This window comes from Marmota flaviventris, chromosome 1, assembly GCF_047511675.1.
Source record: "Marmota flaviventris isolate mMarFla1 chromosome 1, mMarFla1.hap1, whole genome shotgun sequence".
In the NCBI taxonomy this organism is placed as follows: Eukaryota; Metazoa; Chordata; class Mammalia; order Rodentia; family Sciuridae; genus Marmota; species Marmota flaviventris.
The window spans coordinates 204,378,299-204,399,976 of NC_092498.1; the positions used below are offsets into that span (position 1 = coordinate 204,378,299).

Here is a 21,678-nt window from a genome sequence, read left to right on the forward strand (position 1 = left end):
ATAAAAAAAAAAAAAACCCAAGAATTGAATGACAGAAAGGCCTGAGTGATAAACTCAGTCCAGAAAGTGAGAAGGACAATGAATGACTCAATAGCAAATGTCCTTTGATGGAGATGAAAGGGAAATCATGCATGAAACGCTGCAGGATCTCAAAGACCATGTCTTTTCAATGTACTTTAAAATGTATGTTGTTGTTTTTTTCCTGTGTTGAAGGAACGTAGTGTATTTCAAATTTTTTCAGATATAATAGACAAAATGACCTCAATGGAACAAAGTGAACATAAGAATCATATCAAGAGGTTTTAGTTAAAATTCAATTCACAGTTGATAAATATGAATGTTATAAAGGAACCAACTGGTTTCTGGAACCCTTTAAAAGTAGGCTATTCTTGGGCTGGGGCTGTAGCTCAGTGGCAGAGCACTTGCCTAGTGTGTATGAGGCACTGGGTTCCATCCTTAGCACCATGTAAAAATAAACAAATAAAATAAAGGCATTTTCTCCATCTACAACTACAAAAAATATTTTAAAAAGTAGGCTATTCTGTATTAAGCAATGATCCCAATTGGCCTGTTCAGGAGAAAGAAGGTAGGCCCCATATCTTGAGCTTTGGGAAATGAGTCTGTAGTGGAGGCTTTCATTATTTATAAAGAAGCAATGGACAAGATGTAAAAGGATGAGGCTCATAATTCCATTTTTTGTTGTTGTTCTTGTTGTTACAGATAGACACAATACCTTTATTTCACTTATTTATTTTTATGAGGTGCTGAGAATGGGACCCAGTGCCTTGCACTAGGCAAGTGCTCTACTACTGAACCACAACCCCAGCCCCTCATGATTCTGTTTTTTTTTTTTTTTTTTTTAAGCAGGAATAATTACTGCCAGGAAAGCCAAATAAATTATTTTTTCATTGCCATGAAAAACCTTAAAATAATTGTGTGTAGCTATTATAAACATTATATCCAAACTTTAAAACTAGGTCAATATAAATTATGTATTTGGATATGAAATTAGCATATATATGTAGACAAAATGATTGAGAAGTGTTTAATCTCAGAAATATAGGACATGCCAATAAGAAAATCAACTCATGAGGCTGGGGTTGTGGCTCGGTGGTATAGTGTTTGCCTAGTACGTGTGAGGCGTTGGGTTCGACTCTCAGCACCTCATGTAAATAAATAAATAAATAAAAATAAATGAAGGTCCATCACAACTAATAAAAATATTTTTTAAAAATTTAAAAATATGGGCTGGGGATGTGGCTCAAGCGGTAGCGCGCTCGCCTGGCATGCGTGCGGCCCAGGTTCGATCCTCAGCACCACATACAAAACAGAGATGTTGTGTCCGCCGATAACTAAAAAATAAATATTAAAAAAAAAATAAAAATAAAAATAAAAATTTAAAAATAATGGGCTGGGGATGTGGCTCAAGCGGTAATGTGCTTGCCTGGCATGTGCGGGGTGCTGGGTTCGATCCTCAGCACCACATAAAAATAAAATAAAGATGTTGTGTCCTCCGAAAACTAAAAAATAAATTTAAAAAATTAAAAAATAAAATGAGACAACTGAATTTACTGAGTAAATCATTTTATTCCCCAATATATATTTATAAGTAAATTAACTTAGAAAATCTAACAGAAAAAAAATTCAAGTAGTAATAATGATGAAACATCAAGATAGAGGGATAAATGACAAAAATGATCAGTAAGAATGTTAAAAAGTGCCCAGTAACCTTATTCATTAGGAAAATGCAAATCCAACCCATCATGAGATTTCACTTCCACCTCATACCCACTCAGATGACTGTACTTAAGACAGAGCATGGGGGCAGGAACGGTAGTAGAATGAATTGGACATTATTACCATATATGCATATATGATTACATGACTTGCCTAAGTCTACATCATGTTCAACCAGACAAATGAGAAGTTATACTCCATTTATGGATGATGTGTCAAAATGCATTCTACTGCCATGTATAACTAATTAGAACAAATTAACCGCCCCCCAAAAAAGAAGACAGATAATACCCAATATTGGTGAATATGTGAAGAAATTAGAATGTCCATGCAGTGCTAGTGAATTATAAAACATTACAGCCTGGCTAGGGATGTGGCTCAAGCGGTAGCGCGCTCACCTGGCATGCGTGAGGCCCGGGTTCGATCCTCAGCACCACATACAAACAAAGTTGTTGTGTCTGCCGAAAACTAAAAAAAAAAAAAATAAATATTAAAATTCATTCTCTCTCTCTCACTCTCTCTTTAAAAAAAAAAAAAAAACAACAACAACAAAAAAACCCATTACAGCCACTTTGGAAAACATTTGGCAGTTCCTCAAAAGTTTAACTTTGAGTTATCATAGGTCCATCAATTCCATTTTATTTTTTATTAAAAAATAAAATGAGTAGTCTCATTTAATTTTTTAATTTTTTAAAATTTATTTTATTGTGTACACACAATAGAAATAAAAGCAAATATTTAGGGGCTGGGGCTGTAGCTCAGTGGTACAGTGCTTGCCTTGCATGTATGGGCACTGGATTCAATCCTCAGCACCACATACAAATAAATAAATAAATAAATAAATAAATAAATTGAAAAAAGCATATGTTTATATAGTAACTTGTGTATAAGTGTTCATAGAAGCATCATTTGTAATAGCAAAAAAAAAAAAAGCGGAAATGGTCATCGGTGGAGGAACAGATAAACAATATGTGTATTTTTATACAATGGAATGTCATCAAGTCAAAAAAAGAACACAGCATGATACAGGCTTCAACATGGATCAACAGTGAATATGTGATGCTCAATTAAAAAAGAAACATAAGAGGTAATATAGCATATGGTTGTATTTATTTATTTTATAATTTTGATAAAGATTTAATCCATAACACATATTTATTTTTATTTCTTAAACTTAAATTTATTTAACTGATACATTAAAGAGTCCATATTAATGGGTACCATGTGATGTTACAACACAGGTATAATTCTTTTTTTTTTTTTCTTCTAAGTTATTTATTTAAGCCATCTCTTGCCACAAAGGGATGGAAGATCAGTATAATGGTCATCATTTGATACAAGTAAGGTGAGATTAAGATTCCCTATACTGGGCTGGGGGATGTGGCTCAAGCTGTAGCGCGCTCACCTGGCGTGAGCTCACCTGGTGTGGCAGCACCACATAAAAATAACATAAAGATGTTGTGTGTTGTGTCCACCGAAAACTAAAAAATAAATATTAAAAAATCCTCTCTTTCTCTCTCTCTCTCTCAAAAAAAAAAAAAAAAAAAAAAAAAAAAAAAAAAAAAAAAATCCCCTACTTTGAAGAATAATGGTCCAAACCAGTGCTGTGGTCCCCAGTGCCTATTCATCTTCAGAGCCAGTTGGACATGGATTCACATGAGTGATATGGAATACAGTTTGGTTATCATCTCCCCAGGGAAAGGTCTTGGTTCTGATGCTGAGATGGAGATAGGCGATGGTCTTTGGTGCTCTCCATAGTGCGGCTTGAAAAAAGCATTCACCATGTCCCACCCCCTCCCCTGAGCTCCACGAGGTAGGTGAGGGACTTCCACGTGCTAGCTGAGTCCTGCTGGCGGTGGGCACTGCTCTACATAGGCCATCCCACCTGTGGGCAAGACCGACCTACCAGCTAGAAAGCCAGGACCCAGACACAGCCAACGCCACCATTTTGACCTGGATCCAACATGCACAATTCGGTATCTGTATAATACTTAAATCAGGTTCAACATATCTATCGCCTCAAACATTTATCCTTTCTTTCTTTCTTTTTTGGTACTGGGGGTTGAATCCAGGGCCTCACTTGCTTCGCAAGGGCTCTACCACGGAACTACATCCCTACACCTTTTTTATTTGACTTTGAGACAGGGTTTTGAACTTGTCATCCTCCTGCTTCAGCCTCTTGAATAGCCGGGATTATAGGCATGTGCCACCACAGTCAGCACATTTATCTTTTCTTTTTTGACAAAAATATTCAAAATTCTTCCACATCCTCAAAAGCACTTACTATCTTTACTCTTTGTGATCATAGTCATTCTTACTGGAATGAGGTGATATCTCACTATGGTTTTGATCTGTCTTTCCTTGATGATTACTGATTTTAAGCATTTATTATGTACCCACTGGTCATTTGTAACTCCTTTTCCGGGTGTGGTCATTTGACCAGTTTCTGCCAATGTTAGAACACATCTGCTGTATGCCACTTCCAGATGCAGCCCATTTAGTCCTCCTCCCCCTCCTCCCCCTCCCCCTCCTCTTCTCCTTTTTCCTGGACACAGATGGTGAGGAAGTCCTTAAGGACTGGGAAGCACATGGTTGAAGAACTCTGGGTTCTGAATGACCTCATGCAGAACTGCTGTTTGTCATATCTGAACACCAACTCAACAAAAAAAATCCTGAAGACAAAAAACAGTACTAATCCATCAAATATTGTGAGGGTGGTTCTTCAGCATAACCTAACTGATGGAAAAAAAAAATGATGAAAAACAAAAACCTTAATCATAGGATTAATTTAAATATGAATACTTTCAGTACATTTAAACAACAAAAGTCAAATTGGCCATTCCTCTTATATTTAGACCACACAAGATGATTTCATTCTGTGCCTTAAAATGTATTGAAGCCAGGGCTGTGGTTGTGGCTCAGAGGTGGAGTGCTTGCCTAGAATGTGTGGGGCCCTGGGTTCCATCTTCAGCACCACATAAAATTAAATAGGTAAAATAAAGGTATTGTGTCCATCTACAACTAAAATAATAATTTAAAAAAATGTATGAGGCCAGACAGGCACTGTTATGTACACACATAATTCCAGCAACTTGGGAGGCTGAGACAGGAGGATCCCAAGTTCAAGGCCAGCCTCAACTTAGTAAGGTCCTAAGCAACTTAGTGAAACCCTGTCACAAATTAAAAAATAATAAGGGCTTGGGATGCAGCTCAATAGTTAAGTATTCCTGGGTTCAATCTCCAGTGTACCGCCCTCCCCCCCCCAAAAAAGCTTAAATTAAGGCCAAAATAGTAGCAATATTTACAAAATATTTGCCAGAGAGAACTTTGATATGCCATTTAAATTCCTTTATTCATTTTTAAAATACAGTACAGTAATTATATTTCTAGTAATAGTAATTCTAGTTATTTTGTTCTAAAATTTAACTCAACAAAAAAATTTTTTGTGTGTGTGTGGTACTGGGGATTGAACTCAGGGCCTTGTTCATGTGAGGCAAGCACTCTACTAACTGAGCTACCTCCCCAGCCCAACAAAATTACTTTTATCAGGATTACTGTTTTTTTTTTATGAAAATGATTTTGTTTTTTTAATGTACATCATAATTTACCAACTTCAGATTTTGCTATTATAAATTTTCCTAAAGGACCATGGTTTGGACTGGGGATGTGGCTCAAGCGGTAGCATGCTCGCATGGCATGCGTGCGGCCCGGGTTCGATCCTCAGCACCACATACAAACAAAGATGTTGTGTCCGCCGAAAACTAAAAAATAAATATTAAAAAAAAAAAAAAGGACCATGGTTTTACCAAGTCAACTTTTCTGGGTCAAGTTATAAAAATCAGAATTTTCAAAAACATTTTTTTCTTACATCTATTTTTAGTTAATGATAAATTTTATCATATTTCGTTCTTACAATCATCAGTTTTATTTTGTGTGGACTGTTTTCACAAAAATAATCATAAAGGATTTCAAAGGGATCCCTTGTATCAAAATGATAGTATCTAAGCATTCTGACTCCTTGATTTACAGATATTCAACTTTTTAAAAACATTTACTTTTTAGTTTTAGCCGGACACAATATCTTTATTTTATTTTTACGTGGTGCTGAGGATCGAACCCAGTGCCTCATGTGTGCTAGGCGAGCGCTCTACCACTTGAGCAACAACCCCAACCCATTATAGAGACTCAATTTTGACCTACAAATTTTGGAACATAGTGCTTTTGTAAAAGTCATTATGATCTTCCACTCCTACCCATCCTGTTTATGAAGACGTTCTTACAAGGTATAGGCAGATGAAAGCTTTCATGTTCCTTCAGTCATACTGGAAACCGAAAACAGGTTTTTAAATCATGCTTTGTAATGTAGAACTATTAAAGGAAACAATTTAGTCTGGAACTTGTTACAAACTGGCAAGGAAGCTTTTAGTCCAGACTATTGTAAGTAGAGGTCATGACCCTTGCAAAACATCCCAGAGGCTGAATCAACTATGAAAACAGAGAGAGTTGGGGATTTAGTCAATGTGCACTGTGAGGTGATCGGTGGATGGGAAATTATGAAGAGAGACTTGATGAGCTATCTAGGGTATTCAGATACTTGCGAATCCAGCCTAACAAGGTTCTGGTAGAGGCAGGGCAAACAAGAATGAGGGAAAAGGACTTTGATCAGGTATCAATGGTAGGTGTGTTCGGGCCTGTGGTGGATATCATACAAGGTACATTTGGCCATAAGATGAGGAAACAAATTTGTTTCTATTCTCTGAGAACAGATACTTCTCATCCCAAAGCCACTCACCCAACCTAGGTGCCAGATAACATCTCACTTTGGGAAAGGGTTTTCACACCTCTGACCTTTAAACTTCATAGTCACTGTCCTCCCTGGATCCTCGCATTCCCCACGTGGGATCCCCAATAAATGCAGACACCCTGGGTCCACACAGTCTCTCTGAGCTCTGTGTGTGTGTGTGGCCTCTGGACATGCTGTGTATTCCCAGAACCTGTAATAAAATCATTCTTTATATAATGCTGTAAAACACTTGGTTTTAAGAAGGTAGCAGCTGAAAAGAAGTCATCATTATCAATAGAAATATCTAAGTTAGTTACACAAACATTCCATATTTAACTACAGTAATAGGGGCCATGTGTTATTATATCTAAATTAGCTCTGACATCAATGATGAAATATTAAGGGTTTGAGGGGGCTGGGGATGTGGCTCAAGCGGTAGCACGCTCGCCTGGCATGCGTGAGGCCCGGGTTCGATCCTCAGCACCACATACAAACAAAGATGTTGTGTCCGCCAAGAACTAAAAAATAAACGTTAAAATTCTCTCTCTCTCTCTCTCAAAAAAAAAAAAAAAAAAGGGTTTGAGAAGGTTATGAAATAAAGAGAAATTTTTAAAGTAAGTAGAAATTCTATACAAAATTAATGAGTTACCTAAAAATGATTTGAAAATGCTCTTAAAAATCACATGCATAACTACTCACTCCAGTTCTTTGTACTTATTTCCTCTTAAATTTTTCTGTATGCCCAAGAATCAATTTTTGTTCCTGAAAAATATATTTAATATTGTCTGTTCTAAAAATATATTCTTAATTTTTGCCATAAGAAAGTATAAAAAAATCTTCTTTATAAAGCTTCTGTGAATGTTCATTAAAAGATTTTTTTATGAGGCTGGAGTTGTGGCTCAGTGGTGGAGCACTTGCCTAGCATGTGTGAGGTACAGGATTCCATTCTCAGCACCACATATAAATAAATGAATAAAATAAAGGTTCATCAACAACTAAAAAAATTACATATATATAAAAATTTTATATGAAAAATATATTTATTACTCTAGAAAGTATGTAGGAGTGCAATTGCTGTGTCAAAGTGTAGTTCCAAGTTTTAGTTTTTCTAATATTCTAATTACTAACACATTCTAATTATGTAAATTAATGGGTTTCACTACAACATTTACATACACAAAATTTGTTTTATTAGAAATTATAAAACTATTCTCCAGACAGTCTCATTCCCATCAATAATGAATGAGTGGTCCAGTTTTTCCACATTCTCTCTGGCATTTTATTTTATTATTGATATCTCCTTGTTGCTTTAGTATATATTTCTGTAATGGTCACTGATGTTGAACATTATTTCACGTGCTTAAAGACATCTTCAGGGGCGGGGGCTGTGGCTCAGTGGTAGCATACTAGTCTGGCATGTGTGAGGCACTGGGTTCTATCCCCTGCACCACATAAAAAAAAATAAATAAAATAAAGGTATTGTTTCCATCTACAACTAAAAAAAAATTTTTAAAAGACATCTTCATATTATTTTGGCGAACGATCTGTTCACTTCATAGTTGTATCGTTGATTTTCTTCTCTTTGAGAGTTCTGTTTATATTCTGGATCCTAGCCTTTGGCGGATGTGTGAACATATGCAAGGAAATAATAAGTTCTATTTTTCAGCAAAAAAAGTATTAGCAAATATTTCCTCTCCTTCTATTGTTTCCCTTTTCATTTAGCCAGTGTAATTAAAATATCTATAAGAAGTACAAATTCCACCTCAAAATGTCAAAGAAAATTGAAGTACTTCAGAATACTAGAAACATTGAGTATGTGGAACCTTCGTCTGATACTTGCCCGCCCTTCGTCACACAGCTTCATCCTGCGCAGTGTTACACTGGAGGAGGAGCCTGATTCAGGTCTAAACTGGAAGATGGTGGCTAGCAAAGTGGCTTTCTTGCTCCTCCCCTTGACTTATGTCAAATATTATGAGAAAATAAATAGCAAACAGTCATGTCTTCATGATGAACAGCTCTTGTATGTTTAAATTTAACTCATTAGACCAAAAGAGCCTCTTTACTCATCCCTCCCAATCATTTTTTAATTTTAATGCTGATTTGTCCAAGTAGCTATACTTTGACTATTTTTTTTGGGGGGGGGGGGTACCGGGGATTGAATTCAGGGACACTAGTCCACTGAGCCACATCCCCAGCCCTATTTTGTATTTTATTTACAGACAGCGTCTCACTAAGTTGCTTACTGCCTAGCTAAGTTGCTGAGGCTGGCTTCGAACTTGCCACCCTCCTGCCTCAGCCTCCTGAGCCATCGGGATTACAGGTGTGCACCTCCACGCCTGACTTATACTTTGATTCTTAAAGGAGAGATTAAGAAACATACACATTTATTGGGCAAATCTTGTCACTTCATGGTGCTAGAGCTAGAAAAATGAGTAAAGATAATTCTTATATAAAAGAGATTCACCCACACCCACAAGTTTTTATTTAACACTTCTAAGTGCCTAGCACCAAGCAACCTACCAAGAAGTACCACTTTAAGCTTTGGAATAATATATACAAACATAGAAGAGAGGCAAGAAAGGAATTGGTGGGAAACTGAGGGAACGTGAGGTTTCCCAGTAGAAGTCATGATTGAGTGGATGGTGGACCCCTTTAATAAAGTTGTCTCTCCAGTATCTTAGATTATAAGTCTCTTAAACCTTGGACAACTGCATGTGAAGGTCACTCTGTGAACAACCAGGTCTCTCTGGGATAGATGTGCTATCAAGGATTAAACAACGAACTATGGTTAGATGTTTATAATCATCCTTCTTTTTTAAAAAAGCAATCATAGGATAAAACACTATCATCTGGATGGAATGCAATCTTTGTTTCTCACTGGTATCAGTTTCTGAATTTCCTATTCTATTCCAAATCATTGCTATCTGGGGGCCAGATCCATGATAACGCACTTGTTTAGCTTGAACTACACGATAAAGTCAGGCAGAGCATGATTCCCTTTATCAGTCTTTTTTTGTGCAGGATTTTCCAGCTCTTACTGTACATGAATGCATGGTTGTATATGTAGTTTCTTTTGGTGCACCCAGTTCTGGTCCCTTAACAATCCCTGTGGCGCAACCTCAGAGATGCTATTGACCTGCTGATAGCACATATCTTTGTCCATTCATTCACTGATGACACTTAAATTGGGGGAACCAATTCTGGCAATATCTGTGTTACATCTATGAACATGAATGCATGACATCCTAAATCAGTTATATGGTTAACTTGTGTCAAATGATTTATTGAGTGGATTTCACTTGCATTCTTGGTACAAAGCATACTTGATTATAACACAATATTTTAGAGTTTTGACACAATGTTTTCTAATGTTTAAAATTTTTACTTTTTAATTCACATATCCTATTTCTCTATAATATTCTGTATGGCTTAATCAAAGCAAAGTTCTCATATCACCCTTCCTAAAAGATATTGAGGGGCTGGGGTTGTGGCTCAGAGGTAAAGCGCTTGCCTAGCAAGCATGAGGCACTGATTTGGTCCTTGGCACCACGTAAAAATAAAATAAAGCTATTGTGTTCACCCACAACTAAAAAATAAATGTTTTTTTTAAAAAAGATATTGAGATGACTGACTACAATTCTTCAATAATTTTAAGTAGCATGAGTTTATTAATTAATTTATTAGTAGAATTTTCTTCTGGACTCTGAATTTTGTGCTTTGTGTGTGTGTGTGTGTGCACGCATGTGTGTGTGTGTGTGTAAGGATTCTTTTATATGTGTTCCATTCCTTTATGGATATTATTGAATTTAGAATCTCTACATCTGTGGGATGAAGTTTGATAAGATATATATTCCAAGAATATACACACATAACACATACACACAGAGACATATATTATATACTATATATACATAGTATATATATATAGTGTGTGTGTATATATATATATATAAAATCTACATTGCATGTTCATTGCATTAAATTGAATAAATTTGTCTACTGAATAAATTTGTCTTTGTTTTCTTGTATCAATTTAGTACTTCAAAAAAATTTTTTTTGCCTTGACCCCTGTTGGCACATCCTTCTCAAGCACTTTGTGTGACTCAATTTCTCTATTCATAACTAAATCATACTTTAATTCAGAGACTTTTGGACTAATGGTAAAAATGGATTTTCAGGGACTGGAGCTGCAGCTCAGTAGTAGAGCAGTTGCCTAGCATGTGTGAGGCACTGGGTTTGATCCTCAGCACCACATAAAAATAAATAAAGAAAATAAAGGTATTGTGTTCATCGACAACTAAAAAAAAATAAATTAATTAAAAAAAAAACACCCTGATTTTCAGCTAAAGAACATCTAAGGGAATTTGAGAATCCAGGCAGAACTTTGAGCTTCGCAATTCCTACTGTTTCAGATCTCAGCTTTCCCTTCTCCATCTACATGAGCCTCTGTGTGCCTCCAGGGATTGTAGAAAAGAAGAGCCTCCTCCAAACACCCTCACCTCTCTGTAGATGCTCAGGAGAAAGCTGTAATTGTTTTTGGTAATTGGTGCCTGGGACCAAGTGTTCCAAAAACATCTTCAGTTCCCCAAGCGTGAGCTGTCATTATCACGACAACTGAAATGATAACTGCAGTCCTGTGGATAGGAGAGGTCACAGTATAATAACCCATGTCCCAGACCTGGCTGCCTCCCTCTGCGCTTGGTGGCGATGCTGATGATCATCACTCTGTGCCCACCAGCCTGACAGCTGGAAGAAGCGGGCATTTTATATTTGGGTCTGCAAGTCAGAGTCTGCAAGAGAAAAAAGCTTATCAGGACACAAAGTAAGTCATCTTCTAGGCTGAAAACTAATGATTTCCAGAATCATGTTAGAAGAGGGAAATAATTACTAAGTTATGGGCTGAACTTGTGGAAGAGGAATAAAGGTCCAAGACCATAAGCTGCCCCTTAACCACTATTAATTTAACTTAATGTCATCCAGTTTGTTGTTGATTTTCAATGTGTGAAGATTTATTGTTCAAAATGCTCTAGTATACTTAAGAAATTAATCTGCTAGCTCTTTAATTATTCCTGAAAAAAAATTAAGGACAAGATCAGTAGGATTAACAGATATTTCTACAATACCCCTGTGCCAGTAGTAATGTATGAGATGTAGCTGACTGAATTACATTATTCTGTTTAAAAATGATAAATTCAGGATTTCTTTTTGTAGGTGTACACCATGCCTTTATTTTATTCATTGTTTTTAATGTGGTGCTGAGGATTGAACCCAGTGCCTCACATGTGCTAGGCAAGCACTCTACCACCGAGCTACAACCTCCTCCCCAAATTCAGGATTGTTTGAATCCACTCTGGCACAAGACAGTGATTTTGTGTTGAAAGGAAATACCTTGCTACTTGGGACTGCTTTACTTCTAGAAGTCAGGGAAGGAGCATCCAGAAAAGGCAACTTTATGATCTTAGATTTTCATACTACAAAAAAAAAAAAAAAAAAGAAGAAATAAAGAAAAGGGGGGAAAAGTCATAGATTTCTATAGCTTTCAGAATTGCATTAGTTTTTGATAATTTCTTTCTTTCTTTTTTTTTTTTTTTTTGGTCCTGGAGATTGAACCCAGGGCTTTGTGCATGCAAGGCAAGCACTCTATCAACTGAGCTATATCCCCAGCCCTGATAATTTCTCTTTAAAAAAAAAAAAATTCTAATGAGTTGCTAGGCTCAATACTCAGCTGAGAACTTTGAAATTTATTAGCAAAATTTATTAGCCTACTTTCACTTCTCCTTTTGCATAGTAAGCTCATGTTTTAAAGTAAGAATTCTGACATTGAAATAATTTCATTTAACATTTCTGCATTCACAAATAATCCCCCCCAATTAATAGTAATCTAGCTTTTCCTTTTCAATATTTTGTCTCCCACTCTCCCTAAAGTTTCATGTTCCACTGCTTACTTAACATATTTATACTCCTGACCAAAAAAAAATTTTTTTCTGGCCTCCCACATGCTAGGAAAATGCTATACCACTGGGATATATCCTCAACATTTTTCCTTTTTTAATTTTATTTTTTAAAAATATTTATTCTTAAGTTTTAGGTGGACATAATATCTTTATTTTACATTTATGTGGTGCTAAGGATCAAACCCAGTGCCTTGTGCATGCTAAGCAAGCACTCTACCACTGAGCCACAACCCCAGCCCCCTTTTTATTTTTTTTAAATTTTGTCACAGGATCTCACTAAATTGCCCAGGCTGACCTCAAACTTGTAATCTTCTTGCTTCAAAAAGTAGCTGGGATTACAGGTGTGCATCACTATGCCTGGACATCTTAATTAAGATGGAGAAGAGTCTCCTCTTTTAATTCCAACATAGAATCATTTGGGCATTCATTAGATTTCATTTGGTCTTTCATGAATATTCTTTGAACATCAATCCCAAATCAGGCAATCTATATTTTTTTTTAAAGAGAGAGAGAGAATTTTTTAATATTTACTTTTTAGTTCTTGGCTGACACAACATCTTTGTTTTTGTATGTGGTGCTGAGGATCGAACCCTGGCCGCACGCATGCCAGGCGAGCGCGTTACCACTTGAGCCACATCCCCAGCCCGCAATCTATATTCTAATTGGCCCTCTGGATCATGACAGGAGATCGTTGCCAATGAAAGTTATATTTAAATGAAAACTTGCTAAAATCATAATGTATTCCAGTATAATCATTCTGTTAAAAAAACTGACATGATATACCAAAAAAAAGAAAATGTATGAAGTATTGTAAAAAGATAACTATGTCTGAGGTTGAGATCCATAGTGGTTATGTCTCTTATAAGGAGGTGATTTTACAAGTCAGTCAGCTTTCCTGTGCCTGAGATGACCTCATCTGTAAATTCTTCAAAGAATTGCTCTAAATATTATATGAAAATAACATTAATGTAATTCTCTTACTGTGAGAATGTTTTTCTTCCTATAGAAAATCTCTTGGAGAAATAAAAATGTGCATTAATAGGAATGTATGCGTTGGAAACAAGGAGTATACGGTGGTGGATTTGAGTTCCCATAATAAAGCAGATCTCATGTTTCCAGGCAGGATCATCTTGCCCTGAATAAGAATATCCATCATTGTAAATGTCAGATGGCTTCCAAGGATTTGGCAATAGGAATAATCTTCTTATTCCAGACCACAGTGGGATTTATGGGAAATATCTTCTTTCTTTCCCACTATAGTGTCCTTTATTTTACCAGGTCCCGAGTAAGGCCCACAGACTTGATTCTCAAGCACCTGACCGTGGCCAACTCCTTAGTCCTGCTGTCTAAAGGAGTCCCACAGACAATGGCTGCTTTTGGATCGAAACATTTCTTCAGTGATATTGGATGCAAACTTGTGTTCTATGTTCACAGAGTGGGCAGGGGTGTGTGCATTGGCAGCACCTGCCTCTTAAGCATCTTCCAGGCCATCATGATCAGCCCTATGACCTCCAGGTGGGCAGAGCTTCAACAACAAATTCCCAAATACATTGGGTTCTCCAACATCCTATGCTGGATCCTGAACATGTTGGTGAATAGTTTTATCCCTGTCTTTGTGACTGGAAACTCAAACAATAAAAACAAAACAAAGAAAAAGGAATTGGGATTCTGTTCTGCAATAGTCAGTAACCAAATAACAGGATCCCTAGTGACAGCACTATTGTTAGCCTATGATGTTTTGTGTGTGGGATTCATGATCTGGGCCAGCAGCTCCACGGTTTTCATCTTATATAGGCACAAGCAGCGGGTCAAACACATTCACAGTACCAAACACTCCCTCAGATCCTCCCCTGAGACCACAGTCACCCAAAGGATCCTTGTCCTAGTGAGCACCTTTGTATCATTTTATACCCTCTCATCCCTGTTTTTAATCTTTTTGTCTTTTTATGATGATGCCAATGAATGGCTAGCAAACATCTCTGCACTAATCCCTGCTTGTTTCCCTACAGTCAGCCCCTTTATTCTCATGAGCAATGACCTCAAAATATCTGGGTTCCACTCATTCTGTTGTGGAAGGAATAGAGCAGGCTAAGATGGTCACAGAGCATTACTTAATTTTTTTAAAAATTTTTAGTTGTAGACAGACACAATACCTTTATTTTATTTATTTTTTATTTTGTGGTGCTGAGGATGGAATCCGGTGTCTCCAGTATACTAGGCAAGTGCTCCCTCACTGAACTATAACTCCAGACCCCAGAGCTATACCTTTTTTTTTAAAATTTTTTTTTAGTTGTTGATAGACCTTTATTTTATTTATTTATTTTTATGTGGTGCTGAGGATCGAACCCAGTGCCTCATGCATGCTAGGCGAGCACTCTACCACTAAGCCACAACCCCAGCCTCCCCACCTCCAGAGCTATATTTTTGATATGCTTTTTGTCTTGGCATTTTCCTGTAATGTGAAGCTATTTCTTCATTCTTTTATATAGTGCTTTAAGCACCCAAAGATGTTCACACTAGAGAGAATGTAAATGATAGACCAAGTCTTTCCTTTCATTGGATTTATCATGAACTAAGAATGTAAAGTACAGACTAAAGATTTTGCAAAACGCTTTTATAATCTCTTATTAAATTGCAAGAGAGAAGTTTAAAGTCTAAGAATTTGTGAGAAAAATGGGTTTTCTAAGCACTTTGTAAAAATAGAAATATTATCCAAGTATATAACTTTAAATTGATCACCTAAAATTGTTCTGAAATTAACTGGATACAAAAATATAAGTGAACTTAAATGAAATAGAAGAGCCAGAGTTTGATCAGTCAGGAAACCTAGATGCCCTTCAATAGATGAATGGATGAAAAAACTGTGTTATATATACACAATGGAATATTACTCAGCATTGAAAGAGAATAAAATTATGGCATTTGTAGGTAAATGGATGGAGTTGGAGAATATCATGCTAAGTGAAGTAAGCCAATCCCCAAAAAACAAAGGCTGAATGTTCTCTCTTATAAGTGAATGCTGATCCATAATGGGGGGGACATGGGAAAAAAATGGAGGCACTTTGATGGGTCAAAGGGGAGGGAGAGATGGAGAGGAAGAATGGGGGAAGGAAAGATGATGGAATGAGATGGACATCATTACCCTAGGTACATGTATGACTGTACATGTGGTGCGACTCTACATCATGTACAGAGAAATGAAAAGTTGTGCTGCCATTGTGTACAATGAATCAAAATGAATTCTGCTGTCATATATACCTAATTAAAATAAACAAATTAATTAAAAAAAAAAGAAATCAGGCAGAGGGGCTGCAGTTGTGGCTTAGTGGTAGAACGCTCACCTAGCACGGTTGAAGCACTAGGTTTAATCCTTAGCACCACATAGAAATAAATAAATAAAGGTATTGTGTTCATTTACAACTAAAAAGAAAGCAGGAAGAAACATGAAGACTCTGCAGGAGTATCCTGGGTTGGAGCTGGAGGGGAAATCATGTATCAGATATTGGGGGATATCAAAGACCAGGTAGCTGGGCATGGTGGCTTATGCCTGAAATCTCAGCTGCTCAGGAGACTGAAGCAGGAGGATCATAAGTTAAAAGCCAGCCTCAGCAATTTAATGAGGCCCTAAGTAGCTCACTGAGACCCTGTCTCAAAATAAAATATAAAAAAGGGCTGATGGGGCTGGGGATTTGGCTCAAGCGGTAGCACGTCCGCCTGGCATGCATGCGGCCCAGGTTTGATCCTCAGCACCACATACAAACAAAGATGTTGTGTCTGCCGAAAAAAACTAAAATAAATAAATAAAGAGAGAGAGAATAAAAAAGGGCTGGGATGTGGCTCTGTGATTAAGAGGCCTTAGGTTCAATCCCCTGTACCAAAAAAGACCAGGTTTTACCTTAAATCTAAGAAATTTAGCCATTTAAAATATGTGACATTTGGGGAGTAGGTGAGAGAGAGGTACATTTAAAAAATATTAAAATAGACAATGACCTGGATGGGACAAAGTATCCGCAAGAATCACATAAAGAAGCTTTGAATTCAATTTGCAGCTCATAAACACGAGAGTTATAAAGAAAACCTACAGGTTTTTTCGAGTCAGTCTTTGAAATAAGACAGAATATTCTTAAGCAATAATCTCAATTAATGTGTTCAAAATCTGGGGTCTGGGGCTGTAGCTCAGTGGCAGAGCACTTCACGTGTGAGGCACCGGGTTTGATCTTCAGCACCACATAAAAATAAACAAATAAAATAAAGGTATGCTGTCCATCTACAACTACAAAAAAAAAAAAAAAAAGAAGCATCTGGGTGGACCTCATATTCTGAACCTTGGGAAATGAATGTTCAGTGGAATCAATCACTGTCCAGGGGAGGGTAAGACAAGATATCTGGGCATAAACTTCATGTTTCCATTTGTTGAGGGGAATAATGGTTGCTCTGAAACAGCCAATGAAGAAATATTTGATAAAATCATAAAACATTTTTTTATCATGATGAGTAACTTCAAGACCTTTTGTGATTTGTGAGAAAAAGCACATGAGAAACATGGAGGAATCAGATATTTGAACAATAAACAAGCCTGACCTAACAGCTATCTACTGAATATGGGTGTTACATCACGTTTCTCAGCACATATGGAAAAAAATTTAAAAACATTTTAGAGAATAACTTTTCTACCCATTTCCATTTTTTAAATAGTTCGTTAAAGAATTTAGAATATTAAAATCTCTAAAAAGCTGAACAGTATTTTATTAAATAATTATAATTTTTAAGGTAAAGAAATGAAAAATACTCCATTTCAAAATTTTGTACCATAGTTGCTCCTCAAATTGGAAGAGCTCAGCATGGTGACACACCTGTAATCCTAGTGACTCAGGAGGTAGAGGCAGGAGGATCGTCATTTCAAGGCCAGCCTCAGCACCTTAGCAAGACCCTAAGCAACTGTTATGGTTTGGATGCGAGTTTTCCCCCAAAAGTTCATGTGTGAGACAATGCAAGAAGGTTCAGAGAAGAAACAATTGGGTTATGAGAGCCTTAACCTAATCAGTGGAATCAATCACCTGGTGAGATTAAGTGGTAGCTGAAGGCAGGTGGGCTGTGGCTGGAGAAGGCGGGGCATTGGGGGCATGGCTTTGGGGTATATATTAGTGTCTGGTAAGTGGAGTTGCTGTCTCTGCTTTCTGATCATGGTGAGCTGCCTCCCTCCGCTAAGCTCTTCTGCCATGATGTTCTGCCATGATGAATGAAGCCTGCTGTCTGTGCATTGAGACCTCTGAAACCGTGAGCCCCCAAATAAGCTTTTCCTCCTCTATCATTGCGCTGGTCAGGTCCTGTTAGTCACAGCAGCAAAAGAGCTGACTAAAACAGCAACTCAGTGAGACCCTGTCTCAAATAAAATACAAAGAAAGAACTGGGGATGTAGCTCAGTGGTCAGGTGCCCCTGAGTTCAATCCCCAGTACAATAAATCAACAAATAAATAAATAGGTATGTGTCTATCTATAATTAAAATATTTTAATAATAAAAAATAAAAAGCTAAATGCAAATAATATGTAATAGTAAAGTATAAGTTAGAACAAGTGTTACATGAAAGAAAATTAGAAAGAATAAAATGTATAATAAAATATTGCCAAAATGTGGGACTTCCAAAATATAAAGAATAAACAGTATTTAAAGCTAGTGATATAATAATTTAAACGTATAGGGACCAATATAAAAAATTTATAGTAGGGCTGGGGATGTGGCTCAAGCGGTAGCGCGCTTGCCTGGCATGCGTGCGGCCCGGGTTCGATCCTCAGCACCACATACAAACAAAGATGTTGTGTCTGCCGAAAACTAAAAAATAAATATTAAAGTTCTCTCTCTCTCTCAAAAAAAAAAAAAAAAATAGGGGCTGGGGATGTGGCTCAAGTGGTAGCGCGCACATACAAAAAAAAACAAAGATGATGTGTCCGCCGAAAACTAAAATAAATAAATAAATATTTTTTTTAAAAATAAAATAAAATAAAAAATAAACTCGCATTAATCTTGACACTTAAAAAAAAACTTATAGTAATAAACTGGGTAAACTGAGAGGTAAAAGTGACTTGTATAGGGGTTGGGAATATAGCTCAGTTGGTGGAGTGATTGCCTCACATGCAGAAGGCCCTGGGTTCAATCCCCAGCACCACAAAAAAAAAAAAAAAAATCAACAGTGACTTGTATAAAATAGATGAATTAAGATAAATTAGGAAATAGAAAATCATAAATTTTAAATAGTGTTTTCATAAGTATTAGTCAAAAGTTCTATTTATTGGGGCTGAGGCAGTAGCTCAGTGGCAGAGCACTTGCCTAGCACATGTGAGGCACTGGGTTCAATCCTCAGCACTGCATAAAAATAAATAAAAAAAAAAAAAGGTATTGTGTTCATCCACAACTTAAAAAGAAAATCAAGAAAAAGTTCTGCTTACTAAATTAATCATGAATTAACTGTTTCTGAGACAGGGTCTTGTATGTTGCCCAGGCTGGCCTTGAATTTATAATCTTTCTGCCTCAGCTTCTGGAGTAGCTGGGATTACAGGTTTGTGTCACTGTATCTGGCTCTTATTATTTGATATAAAACTTTTTCAATATTATTATTATTATGGATGCTACGGCCTAAACATGGAAGACTGAGGAACTTCTGGATCCGAGGGCCCAAAGATGGACGTGCACCTGAGGAATTTCAGGATCCGGGGGGGTCTAAACATGGATGCCTGAGGCATTCCAGATCCTGGAGCCTAAACATGGACGCCTGAGGCACTTCCAGATCCTAGAGCCTAACCATGGATGCTGAGGAACTTTCGGACCCCGGGGCTTAAACATGGATGTGCACCTGAGGAACCTCCGGATCCGTGGGCCTAAATATGGACGCCTGAGGAACTTCTGGGTCCAGGCGCCTAAACATGGACACCTGAGGAACTTCCAGATCCTAGAGCCTAAACATGGACGTGCACCTGAGGCACTTCTGGATGCTATGGCCTAAACATGGATGTGCGCTCGAGGAACTTCCGGATCCAGGCACCTAAATATGGACATGCACCTTTGAAACTTCTGGATCCGGATCTGGGGGCCTAAACATGGATGTCTGAGGAACTTCCGGATCCGGGGGCCTAAACATGGACGTGCACCTGAGGAATTTCCAGATGCTAAGGCCTAAACATGGAGGACTGAGGAACTTTCCGATCCAAGGGCCCAAAGATGGATGTGCACCTGAGGAACTTCCGGATCCTGGGGCCTAAACATTGATGCCTGAGGCATTCCAGATCCTGGGGCCTAAACATGGATGCCCGAGGCACTTCCTAGAGCCTAAACATGGATGCTGAGGAACTTCCGGACCTGGGGGCTTAAACATGGACATGCACTTGAGGAACCTCTGGATCCGTGGGCCTAAACATGGACACCTGAGGAACTTCTGGATCCTAGAGCCTAAATATGGATGTGCACCTGAGGCACTTCTGGATGCTATGGCCTAAACATGGATGTGCGCCTTTGAAACTTCTGGATTCGGATCTGGGGGCCTAAATATGGATGCTTGAGGCACTTCCGGATCTGAAGGCCTAAACATGGGCGTGTCCCTGGAACTTCTGGGTCCTTGTGCCTATAAAGGGCAGGGCATGACTCTCAGAAGGGACTTGCCCATGAAGGGGAGCTGAATATGGGGCCTGTTGCGGGGCAGACTAAGCTCTTGCACCCTGAACTTGAATGTGATTGTGGCCTCACTTCCCTGCCTTCCCCTGGGTGTCACTTCCTCCCCTTCCAGACGGTGCCGGGGAGGAAGTGAGACCAGGTGCAGGGCCCAGGCCACCATCTTTCTCCTCGCTTAGCCAGGCGCCCAGCCTGGCTGGGGATGGGGATGTCTTATGACACTAGCTGCCTCCTATATCTCTGCCCCAGGACCTCAGGGACCACAGGCAGAGAGTCGTTGACATGATTCTCCCCTGGCCGTTGACCCTCAGCCCCGTGGTCTGCCCAGAGGGTCAGGGGGCCCCTGTGACCTGCTGCTCCTTACCCACTGTCATCCTGGGCGAGCAAAGGTCAGGACACTAGACGCTACTGAGAGTGACAGTTTCTGGATGGGCAGCTGGGGACTTTGCCTCTATCCTCAGGCCTCAGACACTGGATGATCCCTCTCAGAGACAGAAAATAACCCCACACTGCCCAAGACTTATTTTTAAGCTTTGGATTCTGAAATTTTCCTGCTGCCACCTTCTTTGTGAAGCCAGTTTTTCAACAGAGACAATATTCCAGGGGGGAAAAAAAACAACATGGAGTCAATCAAACCAAGCTGACACATCTGGTCCTCCAAGAGAAATCTGGATTGGAGGGAGAACAGCCATTCTCAACAGGCGAAATAGTGAAGTTCCCTTGTCCTTATTTTGTGTAAGCAAAATAAATCTGATGTTAACTCATCAAATTATTTTTGATGAGTGCTTGGCTCATAGGAAAACTGATTCTGTTTTATGGAATGAAGTGTTACCTGATTTTAAAATTAAAAATGAAGCCAATTAGGATTGTTAAATTACACTGTTATAATTCTGTTCTTTGATAGCAGAAATAAATAAACCTTTTTTTAAAAAAAATATTATTATTATTTGGTACCAGGGATTGAACCCAGGGGCACTTAGCCATTGAGCTACATCCCCAGCTCTTTTTATTTTGAGACAGGTTGTCACTAAGTTACCTAGGGACTTGCTAAGTTGCTGAGGCTGGTTTTGAACTTGCAATCCTCCTGCCTCAGCCTTCCAAGTCTCTGGGATTATAGGCAGGTGCCATTGCACCTGACTTTTTCAACATTTTCAAATCTATATTATAAAGCAGTAAAAAAAAAAAGAAAAAGAAAAAGAAGCTACTGGAAGATTTTGTTTGGATATTACATATATTTATACTAAAACTTTGAAACTAATCCAATATGTTATTAATTGGGATACAAAACAATGTGTAAAAAATAAAATAAAACAATGTGTAAACATACAAAATTAGTTTAAAGAGAGTTAATTTCAGAAATACAAGACATGCTAATAAGATAATCAATGTATAGTCTCTAACATATTAAAATGAAATGAGTCAATCGCACTAAGTAAATAATTTTGTAACTTTATAAAATTTACATAAAGATATTCTATTGAGTAATATTTCAATTATTATTTACAACAATATATTATGTTATGGCAATTTTAATGATAAAAGT

At 37.8% G+C, this 21,678-nt stretch overlaps 1 protein-coding gene and 1 pseudogene across 1 annotated transcript; one reads left to right on the forward strand and one right to left on the reverse strand.

Annotated features, from left to right (window-relative positions):
* Positions 1 to 3,293: 3,293 nt before the first annotated feature.
* On the reverse strand, positions 3,294 to 5,247 carry LOC114090209 (cytochrome c oxidase subunit 6A1, mitochondrial pseudogene; annotated as a pseudogene).
* Positions 5,248 to 13,642: 8,395 nt separating this feature from the next.
* LOC114090151 (vomeronasal type-1 receptor 3-like) lies at positions 13,643 to 14,566 on the forward strand. The gene has a single exon (XM_027932222.2). It carries the CDS (start codon positions 13,643 to 13,645, stop codon positions 14,564 to 14,566), a length of 924 nt encoding a protein of 307 aa, XP_027788023.2.
* Positions 14,567 to 21,678: the final 7,112 nt, after the last annotated feature.

Bases quoted from the DNA above. Each gene is read 5' to 3' on its own strand.
- LOC114090151 (XM_027932222.2), top strand. From the start codon at position 13,643: ATGGCTTCCAAGGATTTGGCAATAGGAATAATCTTCTTATTCCAGACC.